The sequence below is a fragment of the Aotus nancymaae genome, unplaced genomic scaffold, assembly GCF_030222135.1.
Source record: "Aotus nancymaae isolate 86718 unplaced genomic scaffold, 86718_ANA_hifiasm-v0.15.2.pri h1tg000007l, whole genome shotgun sequence".
NCBI lineage: Eukaryota > Metazoa > Chordata > Mammalia > Primates > Aotidae > Aotus > Aotus nancymaae.
The window spans coordinates 60,563,068-60,575,369 of NW_026988418.1; the positions used below are offsets into that span (position 1 = coordinate 60,563,068).

General features: G+C 39.9%; 1 protein-coding gene and 1 pseudogene across 2 annotated transcripts in view; both read left to right on the forward strand.

The window, feature by feature from the left end:
• The first annotated feature begins 6,319 nt into the window (after nucleotides 1-6,319).
• On the forward strand, nucleotides 6,320-7,993 carry LOC105726964 (pre-mRNA-splicing factor SPF27-like; annotated as a pseudogene).
• A 1,817-nt stretch (nucleotides 7,994-9,810) lies between these two features.
• Nucleotides 9,811-12,302, forward strand: part of AMPD1 (adenosine monophosphate deaminase 1) — a 28,885-nt gene continuing 26,393 nt past the window's right edge. The window contains exons 1-2 of one of the 2 annotated variants that reach the window (XM_012466640.2): nucleotides 9,811-9,927; nucleotides 11,479-11,490. In XM_012466640.2, coding sequence (XP_012322063.2) covers nucleotides 9,906-9,927; nucleotides 11,479-11,490 — 34 coding nt within the window. In that variant the 5' untranslated portion in view covers nucleotides 9,811-9,905. The remainder of the gene's footprint in view (nucleotides 9,928-11,478; nucleotides 11,491-12,302) is intronic. The other variant, XM_012466641.2, reaches the window with a different exon arrangement.

The window sequence follows — 12,302 nt, forward strand, 5'->3', positions numbered from 1 at the left end:
TATACTGTCTCACATCGCATTGCCACTTGGGCCTCTCCTTTTCAAAGCAAGGCTATGTAGAAACAAACCAGGCCGGTCGCAGTGGCTCACGCCTGTAATCCCAACAATTTGGGAGGCCAAGGCAGGTGAATCATTTGAGGTCAGGAGTTTGAGACAAGCCTGGCCAACATGGTGAAACCCCATCTTTACTAAAAGTACAAAAAATTAGCCAGACGTGGTGGTGCATGCCTCTAATTCCAGCTACTAGGGAGGCTGAGGTAGGAGAATCTCGAGCCTGGGAGGCAGAGATTGTGGTGAGCTGAAATTGTGTCACTGCACACCAGTGACAGTGAGACCCTGTCTCGAAACAAAAAACAGAAACTAGTATTTATATATTGCTTCATGCTTTTGCATACCTTATTTAATCCTTCACAACCATATCAAGTAGGAATCATCTCCATTTTACTGATGAGAAAACTGAATCTCCTAAAAATGTATTGATTTTATCTAAAATTCAAACCCGGGTCTCCTGTTTTCCAGAATCCGCTCTTTTTGATTCACTAGTAGTTCTGTTGTTGTTTTGTTTTGTTTCGTTTTGCTTTGAGACAGGATCTGGCTCTGTTGTCCAGGCTGGAGTTCAGTGACTCCATCTCAGCTCACTGCAACCTCCACCTCCCAGGATCCTCAAGCAATCCTCTCATGTGAGCTTCCTGGTTAGCTGGGACTACTGGTGCACCACCACATCTGGCTTTTTTTGTACTTTTTATAGAGATGGGGTTTTGCCATGTTGTCTAGGGTGGTCTCGAACTTCTGAGTTGAAGCAATCTGCTTCCCTTGGCCTTCCAAAGTGTTGGGATTACAGGCGTGAGCCACCATGCCTGGCCATTAGTAGTTTTTAAACCATGCTGCTCAAAGCCTTTGGAGTATAAAGGAGACCGAAGAGAGGCTGAATGGCTATGGTTCTGCTCCTCCTCCCTTGTCCCCCAACTTCAAGGAAGGAGGAGGAGGTAGGGTGAAGAGCATGTTGAGAAGAAGTGGGAGTTCCCAACAAGTTTCACGCCAGATTAATTCCACGTTCATCATTTTCATTTTCAGGTTTCATTCAAGATTTAGTTTGAGGCTGGACATGATGGCTCACACTTGGAATCTCAGCACTTTGAGAGGCTAAGGTGGGAGGATCACTTGAGGCCAGGAGTTGAAGAACAACCTGGGCAACATAGCAAGACCCTGTCTCTACAATGTTTTAAAACTTAGCTAGTGCCACACCTGTTGTAGACCTAGCTATTCAGGAAACTGAGGCAGGAGGATCACTTGAGCCCAGGAGTTTGAGGCTGCAGTAAGCTATGATGGCACCACTACCACTGCATTCCAGCTTGACCCACAGAGTGAGATCCTGTCTCTGGTGGGGGGAAGAAAAGATTTAGTTTAAAAAATATTTCATAAGTGAAAGCATAAAAACCACTTCACTTCACCAATCTACTTCCACAGCCATGTTTGAAACTGCAAATCACCAGATCACATCCTCATGTCTAGTCCAGATCCCGGTATTCTTACAGACACAATCATGTTCATTGCAGTCTACACAATAGATGGTGTATAACACAGTGCTTATTACAGGCTCCCCACTCTGGAGCCAGAATACCTTGGCTTGAATGCCACATACTTATTAGTTGTATGACCTTGAGCAAGTCAACCTCTCTATACCTGAAGTTTTTCAACTGTAACATGAAAGCAATAATAGTTCTTCAAAAGACCATTGTGAAATTAAGTAAGTTAATAAATAGTAAAAACACAACATCAACAAGAAACAACTTAGAACAGTTTGTATCACTGTTTTTATTGCAGGGACCCCATGGTGTGCCTCCCTGTCTCCTCTAACAGAACATAGTACACCGCTGAAGTACAACTTGTTTTATTTACAGCAAATTGCTGAATTTCAGTTCCATTCCAGAGACAGGAAATAAAGTCAGTTTGTCTCACGGAAAAGGATGTGTCTTATAAATTTGACTTCTTTATTTTTAGGCATGTATGGGAAATTATTACTGACAGGAAAATGAGACTGAATGCAGTAAAGTACCATAAGATTCCTCACCATTCCACAGGTTTGGTTATGCTCCAAACCAAAATGCATGCCTTAGGTATAAAGGAATTGTTATATACCTCTAACAGGATGATAAAACCTATGGTTGCTGCTGGCAACTATGTTTCAGTTCTATTCCTAAACTGGAAGTTGTAATGGACTCAGAACTGCTCCCACTGAAGCAATGTAACAAAAAAATTGAGCTGGCAATTAACTGACTGTCACCCTCAGTCCCACAGAACCCTTTGGTATGCTGTCTTCTGAACCACAAATTACCGTGGGCATTGAGGCATTGAGGAACGTGGGATGAAGCACAGGTTGGAAAGAGGTGGGGGCCCCAGCAAGTTTCACAGCAGGGAGGGAGACCTGCTATAGTGGAATGGAGGCAAGGGCTTTCTGGACAATAAGGATCCAGGCACAGTAATCTGTGTACAGTTCATTCCTGTACAGCATCATCTGCTTCCCACAGAGCCTCCGCTACCTCCAACTCCATGACCTACAAGAAATCTCCTATTTAAAAAGTACCTTTGTAAATTTGACATTTGGATCTTAGAATGTTTTCCACTAAAATAATGTCATAAACAATGGTTAAGTCCCTAGATTAGCTCCAACTGATGTGGCCCATCATATAGTTGAAATATTCACACACCAATCATTTTAAAAGACATAGAAAACAATATTTTTGCTAAAAACTAAAACAAAGATAGAATTAAATGAGGCTAGTTTATCTTATATACTGGTGCCTGAAGAAAAGCATGCTTAGAGAAAAAGAATGAGAAGGTAGATTTTCCCATTAGAGGGAATTTCTGGGCATTTTCCTTGAAGGCTGCAGATGATGATATGATTGAGATTTTTGTTTTTGTTTTGCTTTAAATTCAGTTTGTTTCCTTATGATAGAAATAATACTTGTTCATAGTAGAAAATGTAAATAAGCCCAAAGAAAAAAGTAAAAATCACCATCATCACACTACTCAGAAAGAATGAGTATAAACTACAGTGATATGTAAATTAATACTTTTTTTATTACAAATATACATCATTGTAATATTCACTAATAAAATTTTGTGAATGTTTTTCATGTTAATATGTATTAATCTATATCATTTTATTGTATGGCATTTTATTTTATGGTTATACCATACTTTATTCAATCTTATGGTCGACGTGTGGGTTTTTCTTACTTTTTGATTATTATAAAGGTTTAGCTACTTTATTCTTGAAGTACATTTTTGATTACTTACATAAAAATTTTCTTAAGAAAGTCATAAAAATAAAATTGTTGGATAAGCACATTCTTCAGGGTTTTTGATAAATATATTGCCAAATTTATTTTCAGAAAAGCTAAAATCTTACACTTACACCAACTACATATAAAGTTGCCTGCTTCCCCATATGCAGTAGTAAGCCCTGAATTTTAATCAAGAAATTGGTTCTTGATTAAACCAATAATAAAATTCACTTTAAATTGTATGAGAAAATAAAAATAGATAAACTGTGGATTATTTTAAAAGCATTAAATGTTAGAATAGACTGGGCATGGTGGCTCATGTCTGTAATCCTAGCACTTTGGGAGGCCAAGGTGGGTGTATCATCTGAGGTCAAGAATTCGAGACCAGCCTGGCCAACACGCTGAAACCCTGTCTCTACTAAAAATACAAAAATTAGCCAGATGTGGTGGTGGACACCTGTAATCCCAGCTACTTGGGAGGCTGAGACAAGAGAATCACTTGAACCCAGAAGGCAGAAGTTGCAGTGAGCTGAGATCGCACCATTGCACTCCAGCCTGGACAACAGAGCAAAAACTCTGTCTCAAATAAATAAATAAATAAATAAAATGTTAGAATATATGCATTTTTAGAAACTCTTCATAGTAAAATCAATTATATTTTTAACCTGCATCAGGTGGAATTCCCAAAAAGAAAAATCCCTCTCTTAAGATCTTCTCATTTTTAATGTGGTGGTAAAGACTTAATATTTGTTCTGTACTCTGCCCCATTACTTAAACCTACAAAGTTTTTTCTAGACATAACCACATGTTTGCCACTTTATATTCACTCATTTACTCAATAAATCCAGAATCTAAAAAATAATGCAGGATTTGAATACCCCAAACTTACTCCCCCATTTCAGAGTACCTCTGTCTGCATCCTTCTCCCCTCCACCACTCCTGATTCAAAGGAAAAAGCTCTCCCCTCTCTCTTCACCTGGGTCTTGCTTCCACCTCCTCCCATGTCCTCCAGAACTGGAGACTTTTTCTACCCGTTAGTTTCCACTTTCTTTACATTTGTTTCCCCACCATCTACTTTTGCTTTGCTCCCCAAATCCTATAAATATGCTCCCTTGACCCGAGTTTTCCTCTATCATTGTGTTTTCTCCTTCTGTTCTCTGTCTGACAACATCATTAGGGAAGAAGAGTCTCCACTTCACCTCCCATTCACTCAAGTCAGAACCATCAAAGCTCCATTCCCATGAATCTTCTCAAACTTCTCCAACTGTGGTGGCCATGGAGGTGGGAGAAGATGCTCTTGAACCTGCCTCATGGAGCACAGCTGGCTGACAGCTTACAGTTGCCATATCTCTTTATTTGTAAACATGAGGTCATGTTGAGTACCCACCCTGCCCATCCCAGAATCAATGACAACACAGTGAGATACTAAAATTGGGCCAACTTTGTTATATGCAATTGTTTTAGTCCATTTCTGCTACTGTAACAGAATACCACAGACTGGGTAATTTATAAACAATAAAACTTTATTTGGCTTACAGTTCTGGAGGCTGGGAAGTCTAAGAACGTAACACTGGCATCTGGTGAGTCATCTCACTGCAAAAGAGCATGAGGCAGAAGAGCCCAAGAGACAGAGGGAAAGGCACCACAGGCCAGACTCACTTTGTAACAACCCACTCCCACAGTAATGACATGAACCCATTCATAAAGACTCTGGCCTCATGACCCAATCACCTCTTATTAGGCCCCACCTCCCAACACCATTGCATTGGGAATTAAGTTTCCAACGTGTGAAGTTTTGGGGGACACATTCAAACCACAGCAACAGGACTATACTGGGCAATCTTTGTTGGGGAACTCACCATTTGCCTAAGATGTTCTCAGACTACTCTCTGTGGCTTTTTTCCCCCTCTCACCTCTCACAAGTGTCAAACCTGCATCCCATCATGATCTGAAGGCATTCTTTCCATACTCCTGCTCTTTCCCCTTTATCATTCGCAGGTTTTATCCCAATAAATGTCTTGCATGTCTAATCTTGTCTGAGTATCTTCTTGGAGGACCTGAACTGAGTCAACAGTCATCACCAACCTTCTAACTGCCAAAGCCTACAGACTGCTTTCTTCCCTCTCATGAAGTCTCACAGCATTTAACCCTGTGACTCAGTTTCAGAATGCTTTTCTCCAATAGTCTCTGTGATACAATTTTTCCTGGTTCTCCTTCCTCCCCTTTCATTTCACCTTTCTTTTTGTGGTCTCTTCTTTCTACAACCAACCCTTAAGTATCAGTTATCCTTAAGAATCTGGCTCACACCTGTAATCCCAGCACTTTGGGAGGCCGAAGTGGGCAGATCACCTGAGGTCACGAGTTCGAGACTAGGCTGGCCAACATGGCGAAACCTCATCTCTACTAAAAATATTAAAATTAGCTGGGAGTGGTGGTGGGTGCTTGTAATCCCAGTTACTTAGGAGGCTGAGGCAGGAGAATGGCTTGAACCCAGAAGCAGAGGTTGCAGTGAGCCAAGATTGTGCCACTGCACTCCAGCCTAGGCTACAGAGCAAGGCTCCATCTCGATTGAAAAAAAAAAAAAAAAAAACTAGGCCAAGTATCAGGAAACTGGAGGAAAAAAAGAAGAATCTATCTGTGGCCCTCTGTTCTTTTCTCATCACACATTCTCTCAAAGTGATGTAATTTATTATCAGAGTTTTAACCAACATCATTGCTGGTGACTCTCAAATCTAACTCCAGTTTAGGATTGCTTCCTGAGCTCCAGAGCCAAACATCCAACTGCCTACTGGATATTTCCACTTCGATGAGTTGAGTCGAATACATTGGCTTTGGCCTTAATCCTATTTATCCTCTTGTGCTCGGCATCTTAGTGAATGACATTACTCTCCTACAAATCACCCACAAGGAAACTTGAAATTTAGTCTCAAAATTCCTTTTCCCTTGATCCCCATATCTAACTTGTGATTTGATAATTCTGTCTTTAAAATATGTGGTACCCAGAAAATGCAGGCAAACCTAAGTTTCCCAGAATGGCAGGCATAGGTTTGGTGGCCAGAGACGTTGTGGTGGATGCACTGTGGTATTTTGATCAAGGTTATAAGCTATTGGTTTCCAGGAAGTGGCCGCAGTGCTGGTGGAGAAAGAAACTTGCAGATACCAGCCTATTAAAAACTACCTGAGTTACGCAACAGTCTCAGATTATTCTGCTTTTGAAACTAACATAATGAGAAATGAATATGAAAGACTGGCTGCTCAACGACCAACTGAACTGCTCAGTGTGAAATGATATGTGCTTCCAGCCCCTTCCCTGAGTCAGATAAATGACATTACTGGGGCTGGGCACTGTGGCTCATGTTAGTAATCTCAGCATTTCAGGAGGCCAAGGCAGGCAGATCACCGAGGTCTGGAGTTCGAGACCAGCCTGGCCAACGTGGCGAAACCCCCATCTACTAAAAATACAAAAATTAGCCAGGTGTGGTGGCACATGCCTATAGTACCAGCTGCTCAGGAGGCTGAGGCAGGAGAACCACTTGAACACGGGATCTCAGTAAGCTGAGATCAAGTCACTGCACTCTAGCCTGGGCAACAGAGCAGAACTCTGTCTCAAAAAAAAAAAAAAAAAAAAAAAGGGAAGAAAGAAAGAAAAAAAAAAAGAAAGAAAAGAAAGAGATAGAAGAAAGAAAGAAGAAAAGAAAGAAAGAAAATTTCTGCATGGCAACAATGTATAAACAATTCTATGGCCCAGTTAGAGCATCAAGCAGTTCAAATCAAGAATGTGGAACTACTGTCACAGCATGGATGTAATGCCTGGGAAGTATATCATGAAAATCTAGTTCACGTGATGGAACATGCACAGAAGGCGCTTCAGAAGTTAGGAAAATGTACTCCAATTTTAAACTGGCAGCAAAAGAATATATAACGACTGGGTTTAAATTCAGATGGAGTCAAATTAGGTATCCGTTGTCAGTAAGAATTATGAGATTGAGGCCGGGCTCGGTGGCTCACACCTGTAATCCCAGCACTTTGGGAGGCCAAGACGAGCGGATCACTTGAGGTTAGGAGTCAAGACCAGTCTGGCCAACATGGTGAAACCCTGTCTCTACTAAAAATACGAAGTTTAGCCAGGCATGGTGGTGTGTGCCTGTAATCCCTGCTACTCAGGAGGCTGAGGCAGGAGAATCGCTTGAACTCAGGAGGTGGAGGTTGCTGTGAGCCAAGATCACCCCACTGTACTCTAGCCTAGGCAACAGCGAGACTCCATCTCAAAAAAAAAAAAAAAAGTCACTGAATGTATTTCTGAGAATATAATGATCAAGTGGTTTTTCAGAAGATTTAACGTGGTGGAATTATGCAATATGGATTGGCAGCAGGGGAAATAATTAGGAATCTGTGGCAATTATCCAACTTTGAGGCAACTAATGACTTATCAGGTAGAATTACATTGGCTTCTAATAACCAAAAAAAAACTGACTAATCAGTGACTAAAACAAATTTATTTTTCTTATGTATAAAGAGGTCTGGCTGGGCATGGTGATGCATGCTTGTAGTCCTAGCTACTTAGGAGGCTCAGGCAGGAGGATCACTTGAGTCCAGGAGTTCTGGGTTGTAGTAATCTATGCTGATCAAGTGTCCACACTAATTTCAGCATCAACAGGGTGACCTTCCGGGAGCGGGAGACCACCAAGTTGCATGAAGAAGAGTGAACCAGCCCAGGTCTGAAACAGAGCAGGTCAAATTTCCTGTGCTGGTCAGTAGTAGGATCCCACCTGCGAATAACCACTACACCCTGGCCTGAGCAGCATAGTGAGTAAAAAACATTTTTACTGTCTCTTAAAAAACATTTTTAAATTAAACTGGAATTCTATATATGGGAAGACCTGGACTAATATGGTGGCTTCAGGATGCCATCAGGGACCCTGATTCTTTCTGTTCGGGTATTCTTCATGTGGCTCTTGTCCTGCTCACCATTTGTGTTAAAACTAAATGGTTGGTTTGGAGCCCCCTATCCACGTATTTCCTTTTTCAGGCAGGAAGAAGAGGAAGGGCAAAAGGCAAAACACGCCAGCTGAGCTGGTGGTCCCTTTTAAAAGAACATTTGGAGACATCCCACCCAGCAATGCTGCTTACATCACATTGGCAAGGCTGTGTCAAACGGCTGCTTCTAGCCACAAAGGAATCTAGCACATGTTGTTTTTTGGCTGAGCGCATTAATGCTCAAACCAAATAAGTTTTCGTTTGTAAGAAAGATAGGGAAAATGACCTCTGGATAGGCAACGAGGGTATTTACACAATTGGAATGAGAAAATTGGAGACTGTCACATATAAAGATAGGAATTACTGAAGGAGAAGCAGTTTCATGGAGGAAGATGCTTGGTTTGGATATATCAATTTATAGATACTGTTGGGAAATTCAGGTGAAAATTTCACAAAAAAGGAGTTGGAAAGAAATGAACAAATATTTTGGTTCAGTAATACCTTTGTAATGTGTTCAAATATTACTGATTGAGAGGTTGGCCATAGGCAAAGCATTAAAATATCGTTAAGTTTTGCCAACAAGAAGGCTTGTCCCAGTTTTCAAAAAGAAATAGTTAACAGTAAAAAGATCATTCGGTTTATGCCCGTAATTCTGTTGCTAATCTGAAGTGCCAAGCTGGTCTTCAATATAAGCTGTTATAATTAAAACTTTCCACTGAGTCTAGCAGTGTACTTTCTTTACCTGGCAGTAGCCATCAGATATTTAGTCATAATAAGGCTGTGTGTTATTGTGGAAACAGCATGACATCTGGGTCCAGAGAGCCTTGACTTTACCATTTACGATGAACAGAATGACTTTGGGAAAGATACCTGTCAGAGCCCCAGTATTCTTATTTGGGAAACAGGAATAAGGTATTATTTGCCTTAAAAGATTGTAATTAGTGTGAAATAAATAATGTTTGCAAAGTGTTTTACATACTATAAAATGTCATAAAAGCAAAGCTATTGTTCTTATAACAACAGGTAGAGAAGTGGTAACTGAGCACTCTAGAGGACTGAGTCTCTGTAAGACTTGAAGTAAATTCATCACTTAATTCATTAAATTTTCAACTGAATTTCTGCTAAATCAGATATATTTCTAATGAAAACATGCATTCCTGCGCGTGCACGCATGTGTGTCTGTTAAGAGTCTGATGAATGTACCAGCATGTTCACTAACCACAGAAAGCTGCTCTCATGACGTGAAACCCTGAGGATCCTAGCTTCAGAAACCGGAAGGAGTTCACGGTGTTTCACTAGGGTGGGAAATCATCATCGGTGGTCACATCGTGTACTACACTTGCCAAAGATCTGGTCTGTAGGAAGATTTAGAGAGTACCGAAATGCAATTTTTGGCCCACATCTTCTAATCCCAAAGTAAAGACCGAAAGCTTCACCTGTTTTTCACTATCAAATGGCTGAAGTTATAAATAGGTCCAAAGCTCATCTCTCTCCACTTAGCAGAGAAGGGTCAAATTTCAGGGGGCAAAGCAAAATAATAAAATGAATGTCAGGATATTTTATAGTGCCAGTCAGTCATCCCACGGTCTCCCCTCTCTTCCTTTCCACTGTGCTATCCCAGAATCAAGGATCTCAGCAACAATGCCTCTGTTCAAACTCCCAGGTAGGTGTATAAAGTGGAGAGCTCAGTTGTTGTTTTCTTATTCATATGAAACTGTTCCTTCAGCTACCTTATCAGCTTCAATCATTCTTTATTTAGGGTTTATGATAACTTTAAAATATATTTCAGGAAAACACAAAATATTTTCAAGGGTTTTTTGTTTTTAGTTTTGGGATGTGGGTAAGTTTCTGAAACTGTTACTATGTATGTAGCATCTTTGATGATCCCGGTAGAGAAATGTGTGAGATATTTATTATCTACTCTGCTAGTCTAAACAAATGGTGTGCTGCCATAGTTGAGACGGCTCCCACACAATGGCTCTATCTATAGTATGAGCTGAAAATCATGAACGTGACAAAAATAATCCAATCTGTTTATTCTCATGGTTCATGAGAACAGCTTTCTGCGGTCCAGGTTTGTACACAGGGTAATTTTTTAAATAATAATGTTATAATTTTTAAATGATAAAAGCAATACACGTTTTATGTGACATAGAAATTGTGCTGAAAAAATAAAATAAACACTCATTTTGAAAGTTAGGAAATTCAGTAATGGAATGCAGTGGCATGATCATGGCTCACTGCAGCCCCAGTCTTCTGGGCTCTGGTGATCCTCCCACCTCAGCCTCCCTAGTAGCTGGGACTACAGGCACGTGCCACCACGCCCAGCTAGTTTCTGTATTTTTTTGTAGAGACAGGGTTTCGCTATGTTGCCCAGGCTGGTCTCAAACTCCTGGGCTCAAGCAATCTACCTGCCTCGGCCTCCGAAAGGGCTGAGGACTAAAGTGTTAGCCACCGGACCCAGCCAAAAGCAGTAATTTAAAACATCGGCACATTCCATTATCCAAAGATATCTACTCTTAACATTTTAATGTTTTTTCTTTTCAATCTCTTTTCGGTGTAAAATTAAAGAATTTTTTTAAAAGACACTGTTATGATTACATTGCACATGTAATCTGCTTTTGGCAGGATAATGTTTTGGTTTAAATTTACAACTTATCCACTTTACCATGATTTCCCAAACTATCCCTAAAAACCATTTTAAAAGACTGCATAAATATTCTATTAACTATTCCCTTAGGTTCTTTATAGTTTATATATATATAAATATGTTCTGATAATAATATTGACACCTGAAACTTTTTCCATGTTTAAGGATTATTTCCATAGGATAGCTTCTCAGAAATGATTATTTGGTAGGTGTTACTAAGTTGTTTACCAAATGAGCTGTTTTACGTTTACTGCTACCAACATCATATGAGCCTTCTCATTTTTCTTTATCAGATATTCTACAAAATCATATTTTACAGAGAGTGCCTTTTAAAAAGTATACATAAAAATGTTAAGAGACATAATAGAAAAGAAAAGAAAGTGAAGAGCTGTATAATGACCATATTCCCAAGGTTTCTGATGGCAGCAAAATGTAGAGAAGATGGAAGGATGAGCAGAAATAACAGCAATTTACATGCATCTATCCCAAAGCACTGATTAATAGCCACCGTGATTTCAGAAAGTTGTTTGCATATTTTATCTTGTTTTATTTTACTTCATACAGCTGAAGAGAAACGTGAGTATTGCATTACTTTTGCTGCCATTTGTCAGAGTATCAATTTAAAAAATGATACTGTTCCTTAATTCAGAAACATGGCTATTTTTCAGCAGTGTTTATTAAATAATAACCTTGAAAGTCAACAAAAATTAATAATGACCATAGATACCCCATAGCATAGCAAAGAAGCTCATGGCTTTTCTGGATTCTAGTGCATGTATAAAGATTTTATATATACATACAATTTTTAAAGAAGAAAACCTCATGAGGTGCTTATTTTTATTTATTTTATTTATTTATTTATTTATTTATTTTTTGAGATGGAGTCTTGCTCTGTCACCCAGGATGGAGTGCAGAGGCATAACCTCAGCTCATCACAACCTCTGCCTCTCAGTTTCAAGTGATTATCTTGCCTCAGCCTCCCAAGTAGCTGAGATTACAGGTGTGCACCACCACACCTGGCTAATTTTTGTATTTTTAGTAGAGACAGGGTTTCACCATCTTGGCCAGGCTGGTCTTGAACTCCTGACCTCAAGTGATCTGCCCACCTCAGCCTCCCAAAGTGCTGGGATTACAAGTGTGAGCCACCACACCCAGCCTGTTTAAAATTTTGAAATAAAAGACAAATTAGCCAAAGGGGCCTATTGAGTCTTGCCTTAGTAAACTAACTCCAGTGCAACAAAACCAACGAAAAAATTCTTGTGAATTTTTGTGACCAGATAAAATAAAAACCTATTTAATTAATCAATTTATTTATTTTTAAAGATGGGGTCTCTCTGTGTTGTCCAGGCTGGAGTGCAGTGGCACCATCTCGGCTCACTGCAACCTCT